We start from the raw sequence: 15,785 nt of genomic DNA on the forward strand, positions 1-15,785 counted from the left end.
CCCAAAGCACTTCAAACATGACCAGAAACAAGCAGTTTATTTGTTTTCAGCAAACATCGCCACCCTCAGAGTGAGCTGTTACCCAGCGGAGTGGACAGACCGCCAGTATAAATGGGACGGCTCCAGCAGAATTCCTCACTTCGTCCCCGCTGCCCTGCCCACGCCCGGCTGGGAAGCATGAGGGGCACGCTGCTGGCACTGGGCTGCCTCGCCCTCCTGCTCCTGGCACGGGAAGGGGAAGGGGAAGGGAACAAGGTGAGGCTCTGCGGGAGAGACTTCATCAGGGCCGTGGTGTTCACGTGCGGCGGCTCGCGCTGGAGACGGCACCGCGACCTGCGGGGTGAGTACAGCCATGGCACCCCGGCCTGCCCCGCTGCTGCGCCCCATCCAGCGGGATCCCAGGGATCCCAGGGCCCTGGGGAGCAGCACACCCCCTGCTCCCCTCCATCCCTGCAGCCCCAGCCCCCCAGCACGGGCTGTGCTCGTGTTCCCTCTCCTTGCGGCTGGTCTGGCTCAGCTCCCTGGGCTGCTTTGACAAAGAAAAATAATTCAGACCAAGATGTTCCAAGCTTACCTGAGGGACAGGATCCAAGGCAAGGCTGTCACTGAAAATCTCTCTGCCATTGCATTTCAGTGACAAGGTTTGCTGGAGGCAGTGCATGTGTCTCACTGCGTTCTTCACTTTACCCACCAGAAACCAGAAACTTCTTAAAACTTTGTAATTAAAGCATGCTGAATATCTGCTCTGCAATTTAAGCACCTTCACATGCTTTTGTGTATATTTATACCTACTAGCACATCTCTTGATACTCAGAAAATTTTGATTTGATACTCAGAAAATTCAACCATTACATGCACAGCTAGAAATCTGTACTCTGATCAAAATAAATAGGGAACAAGAAAATAACAGAGGCAGACGACAGCAACAGAGGCTTTCTGCACTTCCTACATCTGCATTTTTGAAAAATTCTCTTGTAGCAGTGGCTTTAAGCAAATACAAAAGTGGCAGCAGGGGCAACCCCCTCCCCAAAATCTGTTGAAGAACCTTGCTTTTAAAAACTGAGAACTGCTGCACCTTTACAGACTGCACGAGGCCCAGCTGCACTGAGGTGCTTCAGCTGCAGCTGGGCTGTAGTTTCTGTGGGAACACCCAGAACTCTGGGGTGGCTGATGCCCTAATGCAACAGCTGCAATTCAGGAACCCCCCAGGTCCAGCTTAACGTGCTGGGCAAGAGCCTCTGACACATCAAATCACAGTTTTCCCTGGAGAAGGAAATACATCAGTGTAAGACTCGAGGCACCACAGGACTGTTCAGGATAAATCCCTGAACTCCTCAGTTTTACCACGTTGATCACAGACTGTTCCTCACAGCCAGGGGTCCGTGATGTGGTGCTCTCATCAGAGGGCAACATTCAGCTCCCCGGCTGTAGCGTGGTGTCTTTCTAGTAAAGATAAAAAGCATAAATTACCCATCTTCCCACGACTTTTAACCTTTAGCTTCTCACTTTCCTGCGACAGAGAGTGAAAACCCCCAGCATTTCCCGCACGAGGACGACGCTGACTTCTCACCACACCCAGAGCCGAGGCTGGGGATCCTCAGAGAAGAACCCCAGGACGCCAAACCTGAGCAAGACTTGCAAAACACCAGCAGAGTTCCTGTGCTCAACAAGCGTGAGGCAGCCAAGCTGCTGGCCACATCCTGCTGCAGCGTGGGCTGCAGCAGGACAGAGATCAGCTCCCTGTGCTGAAATGCAGCGGCTCGGTGTCACAGCCCCCAGGGATTAAAATAATCATGACATAAACCACAGTCCTTTCAGTCGTGTTCTTTAATTCTAGCTTTGGGGTGCTAAATGTCACAGTGCACACCAGTAAGTGGTTTCAGGTTGTCTGCATTTCACAGTGTTTACAGTGGGTTAAACTTTTAGTCAGGAGTACATGAAGTGTTTCTTCCCAACTAACTACTGTTCTGGTTTCAGCTTTGCACCTAAAACCTAATAAAATAAGCAGCTTGTGATAGGTTTGTTCTCTGGCTCAGGAAAACCTAACAGCAGGTTTCAGCTGGGAAATAGGGGTAGCAAAAAGCCTGGTTTCAGATTCAGAGCAAGGTGAGCCAGATCCCACCTCGGTGGGGAATGGCTGCACCAGGAGAGACTTCGGGCCATCAGTACCAGCCCTGAAAGTGGGCAGGCAAAACCCATGCTTTATTCCCTGATCCAAATACTTCCAGTAATGTTTCCTGGAGGAGAACAGGGAAAACATTACTTACAGGCAATATTCTGAAAATATTTCCCCTACAGAGCAAGTTCTGAAAGCAGCAATCAGCTGCAAAACTATGTCATAGAAAGCTACTTCCCAGAGAAAACCCTGGGAAAGACCCTTATTCCACTCACCCAAAGGCTCACATTTCAAAGCAGTGAGAATACCTTGCTCCTTCACAGATATTATCAACAACAGAGCTAGGAAGAGTTAGGCTGAATATTAATTTCTCCTGCTGCTAAACATGACTATACCTTGGTCCTTCACAGATATTTTCAACAGCAGAGCCAGGAAGAGTTAGGCTGAATACTAATTTCTCCTGCTGCTAAACTCGACTACCTCCCTACTCAAAATACACACCATAGACATTTGCCACAGCAAACAGCGAGGTGTTCTTGAACACGTAGGAGGAAAACGTGTCGCTCTCGGGATCCCAGAGGCACCTGCTGCTGATCTGCAGGCTCTGCCCACCCAGCTGCCCAACGTGTGCCACCACCACGATCTTGTACCTGGGCACCTCCAGCGCTTTGACCCGCGCCTTAACGACCTGCGGGGAAAAACAGATTCAGCCCATACGCGTTCAAAAACGGGGATGGATTTACAGCAGGGCAGGGGGGAGCGGTATTGAACTGCCAGAGGGCAGGGATGGATGGGATATTGGAAATTAGGAATTGTTCCCTGGGAGGGTGGGGAGGGCTGGGATGGAATTCCCAGAGCAGCTGGGGCTGTCCCTGGATCCCTCCAACGTCCAAGGCCAGGCTGGACACTGGGGCTGGGAGCACCTGGGACAGTGGGAGGTGTCCCTGAGGCTGGATGAGCTTTAAGGTCCCTCCCCACCCAAACCAGCCCGTAAATCTGTTCACTAACTCGTATACGTCTGCACCCTCCTCTGAGCAACCCCTGCCGGCATCTCGACACCGCCTCCAGCCTTTATCTTACACTTGATACCGGCATTTTGGGAGGGATATCTGCATATATCGGCATATTTGGGGCACCCCACGGAGGCACGAGGACAAGCGTCCCGTCCCCGTCCCACCTCGGCGATGTCCTTGGCCGCCTCCCGGCACGGCCCCGGCTCGTAGCGCCGCTCCCTCAGGACGCTCCCCAGCACATCCCTCAGGATCTCCTCCACCGCCGCCACCGGGAAGCGCCTGGCAGGCCCTGCGAGGCAAAGCCCGAGTTTAGGGAGGGAAAATGGCAGCGCTGGAGGGTTTCAGAGGGGCAACCGACACCCACCCGAGCCGGGCTCGGCGGGGCTTTCACCGCCCTCCATTGCCCTCAGCTGCGTGAGGGGAGGCGGCGCCGGGAGCGGGGCCCGCCCGCCGCATTCCCGATCCCCGCCTCCATCCCCTCACGTTCTCGGCCTCCATCCCTCCGCATTCCCGTTCCCTGCCTCTATTTCCCCACGTTCCCTGCCTCTATTTCCCCACGTTCCCGGCCTCCATCCCTCCGCATTCCCGTTCCCTGCCTCTATTTCCCCACGTTCTCGGCCTCCATCCCTCCGCATTCCCGTTCCCTGCCTCTATTGCCCCACGTTCTCGGCCTCCATTCCTCCGCATTCCCGTTCCCTGCCTCTATTTCCCCCCATTCCCGGCCTCCATCCCTCCGCATTCCCGTTCCCCGCCTCGTCCCCTCACGTTCCCGCCCGCCGCCATTCCCCCCCTCACGGCTGTGAGTTCCTGCGGCTCCCCCGGCTCCCCATAGTTTCCAGCGGTCCCCGTGTGTCCCCTCAGCCCTCACAGGTGCCCACGGCTCCCTGTGTGTCCCCATGGCTTCCACATATTCCTACAGTCCCTGGTGTCCCCACAGCTCCCTGTGTGTCCCCATGGCTTCCACATATTCCTACAGTCCCTGGTGTCCCCACAGTCCCCACAGGTTCCCATGACTCCCTCATGTCCCCATGTTTTCCACAGGTCTCTGGGTTCCTTTACAGCCCCCACAGGTTCCCATGGCTCCCACGTATCCCCACAGCTTCCCCAGGTCCCTCTGTGTCCCCACAGCTTCCCCAGGTCCCTGCATGGTCCCACAACTTCCACATATCCCACAGCTCCCACCTAAACCTAAAGATTCCATGTGGCCCCACGGCCTCCAAACGTCCCCAGGTGTCCCCACAGCTCCTTTATGTTCTCAAGGCTCCTTAGGGTCGCTGTGACCTCCTCAGGTCCCCATGGCCCCCACGGGTTCCCACAGCCCCCCAAATGTGGGTCCCTACGGCACCCATGGGTCCCTGTAGCCCACACAGATTCCCGTGATCCCTGTGGATCCTCACAGACCCCCGTGTCCCCACAGCCCTGAAGTGTCCCCATGGCCTCCACAGGTCCCCCAACCCCACATCCCTCATGTCCCCACAGCCCTGAAGTGTCCCCATGGCCTCCACAGTTCCCTCAAGCCCCATATCTCTCATGTCCCCACAGCCCCATTCCCTCAAGCTCCATCCATCCCCACGGTCCCTGTGGATCCTCGTGTGTCCCCACATGCCACCCTCGACCTGTCCCCATGCTGCGACACTGCACATAACTCCAGCAGCGATGATGGGTTTTGGGACAGGGACCCTTTTTTGGGCCAGCCTTCAATCCCTCTGCCCACTCCTCTGGGTGCTCCTGCACGTGGAAGCAAAACTGGCTCAGAAAAAGAAATGTTTTACGTTTTTTTGTTTATTTTCAAGGAAAAAAATAATAATAATCACATTTAAATTGCAACTCAGTTGGGTATTTCATGTGGTTGTTATGTATAGAATGAATAAACTTTGTTCTGACGTGGGGATTTCTTTGTCACAACGCTCTGCATGGTAAATAATTGCATATTTGAGAGTCGGTGAAATTGGTGACGGGGAGGATGGAGGAGAGACATTTATAAAAAACAGTATTTACAAAAATGATATCCACATAGTCGTACTCTAATCTATAAGGCAAGTAACATTTAAAATATGTTGTTTCATGATTATCTTCAACAAGTCAATACAACACATTCATATTACCAGTGGTCAAATACAAAGCTTCGCTGCAGTAGTCCCTGTGCAACAAACCTGTACGTCTTTTGTAGGTTGGTTTTGTTTTTTTTTTTTCTCTGAGAACAGTAGGAAAGCAGCAAAGTTTTCATCACAGACTAAGCAGTACCTAGGCCATCGTAGACTAAAGGTATAATATATCTCATTGCACGTTCAGGCAGAAAAGGCCAGCCATTCATTAACTTATTTAACTTAAATCTTAAAAATAGACCTGTGTTTCTTCATCCACAAATATTTATAAACATTTTATACACGAGGGAGTTCATTAAGTGGTCCAGGGTGATACCTGGGGATATCTGATTCACTGCTGGGGTGTCACAGTGGGGTTGTCCCACATCCTGGGCTCTCCTCCCACCAGCCCTGGGAGCTTCCTGGCACATCCCGACTCAAATCCTGGCTCAGGCCATGCCACATCTCCGTTTGTTTCATGTCACCCAAGCATCCAGGGCATTTCACCAACCTTACAACGTTTGGGAGTGAAAACCCCCTTCCTGCATGGGTGAGGAATCCAACACCCACAGCGATTCCCGCTGTCCCAGAAAACCTGAATTTCTAATGGATGGACAAGGCACCCCCAAAGCCTCGCTGGGATCTGGTGTGTTCCACCACATCCTGCTCGTCCCCAAGCCTTTGAAGAGCATCACACCATCAATTCGCGGTTCCAAGAACCACTGCCAGCAGCATCATCCCTCCTAAAGGGACAAGGGGAGCCAGGCAGGAGCAGGGCGTATTCCTGCAAATCTTTTCCTGGCCTTGCAGTGAAAGAAGAATTAAAATCCTGACCGGAATAATCCTGATTATCATAAAACCTCCCTGGCTCTACACAGATCCATTTCCTTGGGAAATTGTGAGGAAAAGAGGAACAGAAGAATTCTGGCTATGAAATGAAATCTTTGAGACAGTAATTTCTAACCTGGAAAGTACGACAGGATGGTGTTACATATTTTGGTCACGACGAGCTTCAAAATTAGGGGTTTTAACCAAGATATTTTTACATGAAAACCACAAAAGGGTAGGGAAAAAATGTTTGACTCTCTCTTAGGTAAATTAAAAATGTCACCTTTTCAGTGCACTCCAGCCATTGAAAAATGCTTCTGCTGGGAGAGAGGTGGTGACTCTTTTTTTAGGATGCTCCTGCTGGAGGAATTCCAGAGAGCAGCCTGGGAAAGGTGGCAGGGAGGGCTGTACCTTCCTTTCCCATCCCTGCTCTGCCTGGCTAAAAAAGGAGGGCATTCCAACAGAAACTTGCAGGGTTTTCCCACTTACATTTTAAAAAATAGATAAAACCTGAAAGAGCAGAGTGAAGACAAATTAATTTCACTGGAATACTGAATGACAACAAAACCAAGAAGATGCAAACAGGACAGTGGTATTTAAGAACAAATGCAGACACCAAATGAAAAGCTCATTATTTGGTGGTTTTCCCCACTATTGAGAGATTTCAGAGTTACTGGGAAATATTGTAAAAGCAGGAAACTGCTCTGAAAGGTCTCCTGTGAGGAGCACCTTGAGCTGGCTGACAATTGTGACAGTTTGCAACAAGCAGCAGAAAGGTGGCAAAAAAAGGACTTCCTGCTCCTACCAGGTAAGATTCCAAGTGTGAAGGTGTCCATGGGGAAAACTCTCCTGCTCTGCCAGTGGGACCTTGGCTCTGCAGGTGTGGGCTGCCAAATTCCCAGGGGAAGATTCCTCTGGGAGAGGCTGCTGAGGACAGAGTCTAAAGGGAACTGTCCATGGAAGGAACACAGCTAAAGCCTTCCTGTGCATGCATTCACATATTTGTGATTGAATGCCTCCTTCATTTATCCTTCTGCTCAGCCGGGTGGATCCCGGTGCTGCTGAGCTCAGGGGTGCCAGGGCTGGGCAGTGCCAGGGGGCTGAGCCCCCTCTCCAGCCTCAGCCTGACCTGGGAAAAGCCCTGCTGGGAAACAGAGCTGTGGTGCTTCCCTCTGGGAATGCTGCAGGGCTGGGGCCAGGCTGGGAGAGCTGGGGGTGCTCCCCTGGAGAGGAGAAGGATCCAGGCAGAGCTCAGAGCCCCTGGCAGGGCCTGAAGGGGCTCCAGGAGAGCTGCAGAGGGACTGGGGACAAGGCCTGCAGGGACAGGACACAGGGAATGGTTCCCACTGCCAGAGGGCAGGCATGGATGGGATATTGGGAATAGGGAATGGTTCCCTGGCAGGGTGGGCAGGCCCTGGATCCCTGGCAGTGCCCAAGGCCAGGCTGGAGCAGCCTGGAACAGTGGGAGGTGTCCCTGCCATGGCAGGGGTGGAACAGGATGATTTTTAAGATCCTTTCCCACCCAAACCAGTCTGGGATCTGTCTGGAACCAAATCAGTGCCATTTCATGTCCCTGCTCTCTGTGAGGGGCCAGGCAACCCCAAACAGATGAATTCCCTGAAAATACACAGATTTTCCTATCTCAAACCCAAGGTGAAACCTGTGGAGCTCGAAAGCCCTGAGCACTACAGGTCCCTCTCTGGAGCCAGGTGCTCTCAGCAAACTCCAAACAGACCCCAGAGCACTCTGAGAAAACCCTGTGCCAAAAACTGGCAAGAACAGGATGGAAAAACCTGTCCCAAATCGCTGCTTTTGGTCCCAGTGTCACAGGGTTGGTGTCACCTGCCAGTGCCTGGAGCTGGGACTGTGTCCCTGTGGGGCTGGGAGTGCTGGCACATCCCACATGTCCCAGAAATAGGACAAAATGTCCCAGGCTGTTCCCATCTCTCTCTCCAGGCTGTGAGGGCTGTGTCCCCAAGAAGTGACCTCTGTTTTGTTCACCAGCTCAAACAGGGTGAGCTTGGGAGCTTTGGGTTATGGGTTTTTCTGTTCAAAAAGCACTCAAAAACCCAGTGCTAATGTAAACACCTTGTCTTTCAAATGAAATATAAAGTAAAATCTCTATGTTCTGGTAATATTTACATTATAAATCCATTTTTTTTTCAGGTCTATGCCATAGATCTCTTTTGGAAGGATGGGTTTGGACAATTGTACACACCATAAACTTGATTTTTAGGGTTTGCCCCTATTTTTCTGCGTCAGAAAGGGGTGAGCTGCACATTTTATACAAATTTCCAGTTCAGGGGGAGAATCATTCATGGAGTGGAACACTGGGGAGTGGGCTCCCAAAATCTGTGAGGATGTGGGAAGCTGCAGGAGTGAATTGTGCTTTTCCTTTCCTGCTGCTGCCTTCAGTCAACTCACACACAGCTCACCCCCCACATCTCAGCCTGGGAGCCACCTCACACCTGAAATATCCCCAAATTTCCTTCTTTTCTCTTTAGATGGGCACAGATCTCTGTTTTCCTTCATCAAACTGCTCCATGAGCAAGCACTTCCCAACACGCCCAGGCTGTTTTCCAGCGTAAATGCACCACTCTGATCCTGGCAACACCTGGAAAATCAGCACTTTTTGTCACCTTACACATTCCCAAAGTCCCAGCACCCCATTCATGGATGCTCCTCTGTGCATCTGTGATTAATTTCACAAAGATTCCTTCACTTTTCTCCCCAGAATTGCCAAATTCTCCAGTTTCACCAGCCCAGCTCAGCAGCTGCAGCGCCATGAATGCCACCAATGCTCTCACCGTGCTGCCAGGAGCGGGATGAGACCGACATCCACGGGAATCAGCAGCCCACAGTGGGACAGGGAGAGCACAGAGGGAGAATATTCCGTCCCCCATTCTCCAGTTTAGCACTTCCATGTGTTTTCCCATCTCTGCAAGACAGCTGCTCCCAGTGCTGCCGAGCTGGGATCCTGCCCTGGCTGCTATCAACAGCCCCCGTGCTGCTCCTGCTCCCTGGGGAATTCTTTCCCAGTGTTTTTCCATACACATTTCCCTGCCTGAGAGCTAAAATAGAGAAGCAGGTGCGGCTGCAATCCTTTAAAGCATTTTCTAAACCCGTAGAGCTTTCGAAAATGGGGGGGGAAAGGCAGAAAAAAGCCAGCAAAGCAACATAAAAACACAACCGAGAGTCCAGAGGCAGCTCGGAAAACGCATCCTTGAACCCAACAGTGGCATTTTGTGCCAGTGCTGGGAGCTCAGAGGGACCACCCAGCCTCTCTGCTGCTTCTTTCCTCATCTGTGTCCCCACAAAATACACGGGCACGGGGCAGGGAAGAGCTGCTGGGATTCCAACAGGAAATCTGCAGCTGTAAGAGAGCACAGGGGTGGAGATTTGGAGTTAATACTCCTTGCAGAAGTGAGATTTCCTTCCTGGGAGACTGTCCTAGGAACCTCCACCTTTCCAAGAATATTTTTCTGGAGTTAAACCAGCTAAACCTGAAGGTTTGTATTGATTGCTGTGAGACGTACTAAGGACTGAAGGAAAATTAAATCAGCCTGTGGGCCCTACTGAACTCTCTTTTGATGAGGCACCCCCTTCATAACAGCTACCAGTATCGTATTTAAATTGTATATATTGACAAAATGCAATCTACCTCTGTAAGCATTGTGCCATTCAACAGTACTACTATTAGATTTATATACCACAGTTTAAATTACATCCATTTCATGAATGGTAAAATGCTAAAACTCAAGTGTCTAACTGCCAAAATACAGCCTTACTGGAATGAGTACAATTTACAAATACAATAATTACATTTTAAAACCATTAACAATGTTACATCTAGAAGTAAATACTGGAGGACTGGTCAAGACGGTGTTTTCCAAGGAAAAAAAATGCTGAAAGTTGTCGACACTTCCAACAGAAATGTCCCGAGTGCAGGATTTAGTTCATTTTCCTTAAACTGTAATTAAAACCCGTTCCACGCACAGCAGTCCTTGGGTATTTTCCATAGTATTTTCCATGGACTTGCATAAGCTTCCATCAGTTATCCGCCAAATATTTACCTAGAAACGGGATCAGAAATCAGCTGGGGGGAGGGAGCAGCCCTGATTCCTAGGAGTTTTTGCCCACCTCCACCAGCCCTTCCTGCCCACGGGAAGATCCTCGTTATTCTCTGCAGCAATGAGGAAAAATCCTCATTATTCTCTGCAGCAATGAGGAAAAATCCTCGTTGTTCTCTACGAGCACAAGGAAAAATCCTTGCTATTTTCTGCAGCCATGAGGAAAAATCCTCAATATTCTCTGCAGCCATGAGCATGAGGAAAAATCCTTGTTATTCTCTACTGCCATGAGCACAAGGAAAAATCCTCGCTATTTTCTGCAGCAATGAGGAAAAATCCTCGTTATTCTCTGCAGCAACAGGGCAAAAGCTCCTCCTGGAGATGCCCTGGAGATGCCAGCCCTTGCCTTTCATGCAGGAGCAGGATGAGCCGTGAAACCCAAGGCTGGCAGGTGGCAGCAGGATTTATTTCCCGCAGGGGAGCCGGTGTCCCTCTGTCCCCCCTGCCCCAGCTGCAGTGTGCAAGCACACAGCCCCAGCGCTCCCGGCATGGCCAGAGGGGACCCGCGGGGACACTGCCATCCCAGAGGAGCCGCCGGCGAGGCACCCACCTGCCGCAAACCTCTTCTTGATGAGGGAGAAGCGGTAGCCGGCGCCCACCAGCTCGATGTCGCAGCTGGACAAGGTGCTGCCCTCGCTGGTGAACTGCACGGCCAGCGGGGCCGGCGAGCTCGGCCCCTCCGACAGCTGGAACCGCGCCAGCAGCGACCCCACACCTGCGATGGGACCCCAGAGAGAGCCTGTGAGCGCCGAGGGCCACCCGGAGCACCCCGGCACGGACCGGGGCACGGGCAAAGTGCCACCGGAGCCACGGCAGGGCCGGCCCCAGAGCATCCCCGGGTGGGCAGAGCCGAACCCCCTCATCCGCCCAGCAGGATTCGGCTTTTCACGCCAGCGCTAGGAACGGCTTTCCACCTGGAAAACCTCCTGTGGGACACAGCAACCACCCAACGGGGCCTCAGCCTCGGAGCGGAGGGGAGACGAGGACTTGGCGCCCCACCACATCCCAGCCCGGTGTGTGAATGCCCCTCGGGATGCCAAGGTGGTTGGCAAAGCAGCGCCGGTGGCACGTAGCCCTGCATTTTGAGCTCCACAATTAAATAGCTTTGTCCCCAGCAAGCCCCAGCAGGAACCCGAGTGTCTGGGCTCGTGTGCCGGCACCCTCAGCGGGTTCGTGCCTGCCTGAAGGATTCCGAGATCATGACGTGCATGTTTGCAGGATTACCTCCATTTTCTGACTTCTGGGAGATATCAGGGATCTTCCACAATATCCTTTGCTGTTCAGCATTCCTGCAAACACATGGAAAAGAGCATTTCTGTAGGAATCAAGAAATTGCCAAGGAGCAATTTGAATTTTGCTGAAGGCTGGTGGTGGGGTGGGGAACTACTCTGGTGCTGCTCTCTGGAGCAGCAATTCTGGGAGCTTGGATTTAGGTTTCACAGCAAAAAGTGAAAGTTCAAGTGCTGGAATGGACTTGATAGTCTTAGAAGGCTTTTCCAAACAAAATAATGGTATGATTGTTATGAGCATTGTAGGAAGAAGAGACATGTGCCAGTGCCTATGGCAGTGACAGCCACACATCCTTCCATGAATCCCAGAATCCCAGACTGTTTGGGTTGGAAGGGACCTTAAAACTCATCCAGTGCCACCCCTGCCATGGCAGGGACACCTCCCACTGCCTGAGGCTGCTCCAGCCCCAGTGTCCAGCCTGGCCCTGGGCACTGCAGGGATCCAGGGGCAGCCCCAGCTGCTCTGGGCACCTGAGCCAGGGCCTGCCTGCGCATCCCTCTAAACCCTGGGTAAAGCAGCCAAAACACAAAATAGGTGCTGATGCTCTGCTGCCTGCACATGTCCCTTCATCTCTGACCATTTTCCTGAGGGAATGGCAAGAGGAAGGGGATCTGAGTGGGGTTAACGCTTCCTCCTACAAGAGGAGGGCAGGTTTGGGTCCGCAGCGTGTCCCCAGCTCCCACCCAGGGACCCTCATGCAGCAGGATGGGATTCTAGGCAGGGGCAGGGTGAGCAATCCCTACCAGACAGCAGGAGGAAGCACAGCTTGAAGTTTGGTTACTCCTCCGTCGACGGGGACGAGGAACTGGACGTTGTTTAGAGCTACAGGCGTGGTCATTGCCTCTGTATTGTATTTGTAGTCGATGCGCAGGTCAGTGCTTGCAGGGTCACACCGCCAGCTCACTGCAAGGTTTAATGGAGTAGACTGAATACCCTGGGCAGACACCTTCCAAAATGACAGAAAAAACATTTAGTTTCCGTAGGGCTGAAGGGAGAAATCCCGTTTTACAGACGCGGACATCGCACTCGGAGGCAAGACCTTGAATTCCCCCTGAATTTAGTACTGGGCTTGAAGCCAGACAACCCAGTGCCACACAGAAGGGACAGTGGGACAAGCCCCCACCTCACATTAGCTCCACTCTGCACTAGGGAAACACCACTTTTTACATTTACCATTTTTTATTTTACATTCACCATTTTCTACAGCCATAATCACCACACTTTTTTTTTTTTTTTTTTTTTTTTTTTTTTTTTTGGCACAATTTTATCTCACAAAAAACCCCTACCTGGTATTTGAGCATATCCACATTGTAATAGGTGGCTTGAGGTTTCTGCTCCGATACCTTCTTTAGGTGAGTCATCAGATTTGGCATGTTGACCCAGAACTCCTTGGAGTTGGAGTCACTCTGCACGTTGTCACTGCACAGAGGAGAAGGAACCCTCTGGATAACCTGCCTGGGCAGGAGAGGGCTGTACTACACAGCACAGGGACTGCACTCAATCCCAAAGGAACACTGACTCCCTCCCACCCAATTCCAGCTTGTCCTGATCCATCTGCACTGGGATTCAGAACCCCCCAGTCCTGGGCTGATCCCCCTGTGTGGGCAGCAGCAAAGAGGGGATCCTGCCCCTCTGCCCTGCTCAGGTGAGGCCCCACCTGCAGAGCTGCCCCAGCCCTGGGGACAACATCAGCAGCACCTGGAGCTGCTGGAGAGAGCCCAGAGGAGGCCCCGGAGCTGCTGCAGGGCTGGAGCCCCTCTGGAGCCAGGCTGGGACACCTGGGGGTGCTCCCCTGGAGAGGAGAAGGATCCAGGCAGAGCTCAGAGCCCCTGGCAGGGCCTGGAGGGGCTCCAGGAGAGCTGCAGAGGGACTGGGGACAAGGCCTGCAGGGACAGGACACAGGGAATGGCTGCCACTGCCAGAGGGCAGGGATGGATGGGAGATTGGGAATTGGGAATTGGGAATTGTTCCCTGGCAGGGTGGGCAGGCCCTGGCACAGGGTGCCCAGAGCAGCTGGGGCTGCCCCTGGATCCCTGGCAGTGCCCAAAGCCAGGCTGGACACTGGGGCTGGGAGCAGCCTGGGACAGTGGGAGGAGTCCCTGCCCATGGGATAATCCTGATATCGGGATAATCCTGATATCAGGGTAATCCTGATGATCTATCAACCCAAACCATTCTGGGATTTCATCAGCTGTTCGAGGCTTTGAGAGTTTCACTCCCACAATCAGCGCATGCCTCCAAGGAAGATCCTTCAGGCCACACATTTTTGCACACACCCCGTTTTCCCGGAATCCCACCTTCCCCTGGGATGCGGGCAGGGGAAGGGCTTACCAGCAGAGGAGCTGGGGGTTTGGCAGGACGTGCTCCAGCCGGTTGAAGTTGAGCACGCGGAAGGTAAGCACGGCTGGGGCGGGGTTGTTGGCAAAGTGTCGGGTGATGCCCGCCGGGAAGGACAGCACCATCTCCCCCGTGATCTTCACGATGCACCTGCAGCGCCCAGCACAGAGAGCCAGGGGGAGCAAAGGGGGCTCAAAATGCAGCCGCGAGGGAGGGCTGGCACCATGGATGGTGTGGGGACAGTCCCCCCTCCCCACCCGACACATCTGAGCCTCTGGTGGGCTCAGAGAGAGCAGAAACAGCACAAGGGCTGACAGGGGACTTCTTAAATAAACCCTGTTTGAAGCTTCTTATTTTTGCTGTCATTCAGTATTTCAGTGAAAATAATTTGTCTTTGGTCTGCCCTTTTGGGTTTTATCTATTAGAGGGTCTTAAAACACAGGCGGGAAAACCCTCCAAGCTCCTGTTGGAATGCCATCCCGTGTTGGCCAGGCATGGGAGGGAAAGGCTGCAGCCCCCCCGCCACCCTTCCTCTGCTGAGATTCCTCACACGAAGTGACCACCTCCCTTTCCCACAGCAGAAACACTTTGGAATGGGGCACCACAGCAGTGTCCTGCCCATGGACACCCCAGGCCACATCACCTCCTGTCCTGATGCCCCAGGTTTTGGTTTTCTATTTTCAGTTCTGAGCTGCTTCAGTGTGTGGGTCTGGGCTTCACATTGGGGATGGTGAGCTCTGCACAGAGCAGGGACACAAAACAATTCCTGCTCCAGCTGGGCACCAAGGACAAATGATCCAAAGCTCAGGCCAGGAGCACAAACAGCGTGGGCTGCAGAGAGGAAAACAAGCAGGGTGGGAGTGCCTGGGCTAAAGCTGGAACTGGACAATGAACTGCAAGGTGCAAATGGAGCAGAGCTGAGCCAAGGCAGAGACCCCGGGAGCGCTCGTGCATTTTGGGACCATTTGGGTTCATCTTGGGGGCAGCCCTGGCTGGGCTCTGGTGCTGCCCAAGGTGGATCCATGGAGGAGATGCTTTGAATAAATCCCTGCTTTATTCTGGGACTCTGCCCAGCCCCTGCTCCAGGGCAGCCTGCACGAGGCATCAGTTTCTGGCTACCCAGATGGGACAGAAGGAGTCTGAAAAAGCCCCTGGCCCAGAGCCAGAGGAAGGCACCAGTGCCCCTCCTCATCCCTGACAAAACCCCTCGTTACCCCCCAGCTGTCCCCACCGCAGGGACACCCCCGGGGGTCGGCACCTACTTGTTGGGGTCAGCCCCTTTGAAGTACGCGTTGACGGTTTCGGTGAAGGCGGCGGCCACGGGCAGGGTGTCCTGTGCCCCCATGGTCAGGGGGCTGGGGCCCCTCGACGAGCCTGCAACACAGCAAACAGCCCCCTTGGCACCTGCCGGCCACCGCAGCCTGACAGCTCACCGTGCCCCCAGCCTGACTGCATGGGCAAACAATCCCCAAAACCCCCCCAGGCTTCGGATGAGGCTTTCAAACGTTTGGGAAATGATCTTGGCCCCCGCCCCGCTGCCAAAAGCAAGCAAAGAAAAGGATGGAGGAGGCCGGGCGGGAGCAGCATGCGGGGCTGCCACACGGCAGGCTTTGCATGACAGTTTTTGCAGTCGCTTTTTGGGGCCCGCAAAAAGGGGCTGGGGGAGTTCATTGTGTCACCCCGGGGAGCTCGGGCTGCCCCTGGGGATCGGGGTGTTGGCAGTGTCCCCCCGGTGTCCCCCCTCGAGTTGAGGGGGCTCCTGCAATCCCCGGCACACTCTGCTCTGCTCTCCTCTCCTCTCCTGCCCTGTGGATGCCTGGAGCATCCTCCACACCCCACTCGCTCCACGAACCCTCAGTGCCCGACAGGAGATCTGCAAACCATCAGAAACCTGGAAGAACAGAGGCACTGGCACAGCTTGTCCAGAGAAGCCGTGGCTGCCCCTGGATCCCTGGAAGTGTCCAAGGCCAGCTTGGACAGGAGCCAC

General features: G+C 53.4%; 3 protein-coding genes across 6 annotated transcripts in view; 1 reads left to right on the plus strand and 2 right to left on the minus strand.

Moving 5' to 3' along the window:
* The first annotated feature begins 98 nt into the window (after positions 1 to 98).
* On the plus strand, positions 99 to 1,785 carry INSL5 (insulin like 5). The gene is made up of 2 exons (XM_038144422.1): positions 99 to 340; positions 1,520 to 1,785. The coding sequence occupies exons 1-2, from the start codon at positions 112 to 114 to the stop codon at positions 1,747 to 1,749; spliced, it is 459 nt and encodes a 152-aa protein (XP_038000350.1). The 5' UTR covers positions 99 to 111; the 3' UTR covers positions 1,750 to 1,785.
* An 18-nt stretch (positions 1,786 to 1,803) lies between these two features.
* DYNLT5 (dynein light chain Tctex-type family member 5) lies at positions 1,804 to 3,552 on the minus strand. 2 transcript variants are annotated; one of them, XM_038144423.1, is made up of 4 exons: positions 3,494 to 3,552; positions 3,294 to 3,418; positions 2,767 to 2,804; positions 1,804 to 2,237 (listed from the first exon to the last, which is right to left on the minus strand). In XM_038144423.1, the coding sequence occupies exons 1-4, from the start codon at positions 3,528 to 3,530 to the stop codon at positions 2,033 to 2,035; spliced, it is 405 nt and encodes a 134-aa protein (XP_038000351.1). In that variant the 5' UTR covers positions 3,531 to 3,552; the 3' UTR covers positions 1,804 to 2,032. The 2 variants fall into 2 exon arrangements, with proteins under 2 accessions (XP_038000351.1, XP_038000352.1); XM_038144424.1 differs by having other exon boundaries at positions 1,813 to 2,237; positions 2,618 to 2,804.
* Positions 3,553 to 7,461: 3,909 nt separating this feature from the next.
* The window catches only part of SGIP1 (SH3GL interacting endocytic adaptor 1), a 50,631-nt gene continuing 42,307 nt past the window's right edge, over positions 7,462 to 15,785 (minus strand). For all 3 annotated transcript variants that reach the window (XM_038144581.1, XM_038144580.1, XM_038144579.1), the window contains 7 exons: positions 15,061 to 15,172; positions 13,793 to 13,948; positions 12,748 to 12,880; positions 12,205 to 12,407; positions 11,396 to 11,460; positions 10,722 to 10,886; positions 7,462 to 10,114 (listed from right to left, as the gene is read on the minus strand). In XM_038144581.1, coding sequence (XP_038000509.1) covers positions 10,092 to 10,114; positions 10,722 to 10,886; positions 11,396 to 11,460; positions 12,205 to 12,407; positions 12,748 to 12,880; positions 13,793 to 13,948; positions 15,061 to 15,172 — 857 coding nt within the window. In that variant the 3' untranslated portion in view covers positions 7,462 to 10,091. The remainder of the gene's footprint in view (positions 10,115 to 10,721; positions 10,887 to 11,395; positions 11,461 to 12,204; positions 12,408 to 12,747; positions 12,881 to 13,792; positions 13,949 to 15,060; positions 15,173 to 15,785) is intronic.

The sequence above is a fragment of the Motacilla alba genome, chromosome 8, assembly GCF_015832195.1.
Source record: "Motacilla alba alba isolate MOTALB_02 chromosome 8, Motacilla_alba_V1.0_pri, whole genome shotgun sequence".
Taxonomy (NCBI): Eukaryota; Metazoa; Chordata; class Aves; order Passeriformes; family Motacillidae; genus Motacilla; species Motacilla alba.

Excerpts from the sequence above, each read along its gene's own strand:
- INSL5 (XM_038144422.1), top strand. The coding sequence starts at position 112 with ATGGGACGGCTCCAGCAGAATTCCTCACTTCGTCCCCGCTGCCCTGCC. Across the intron at positions 341-1,519 it reads ACGGCACCGCGACCTGCGGG|AGAGTGAAAACCCCCAGCAT; the intron begins GTGAGTACAGCC and ends TTCCTGCGACAG.
- DYNLT5 (XM_038144423.1), bottom strand. The coding sequence starts at position 3,530 with ATGGAGGGCGGTGAAAGCCCCGCCGAGCCCGGCTCGG. Across the intron at positions 3,419-3,493 it reads CCCCGCCGAGCCCGGCTCGG|GGCCTGCCAGGCGCTTCCCG; the intron begins GTGGGTGTCGGT and ends TTTGCCTCGCAG. Across the intron at positions 2,238-2,766 it reads AAAGCGCTGGAGGTGCCCAG|GAAACATTACTGGAAGTATT; the intron begins GTACAAGATCGT and ends GTTCTCCTCCAG.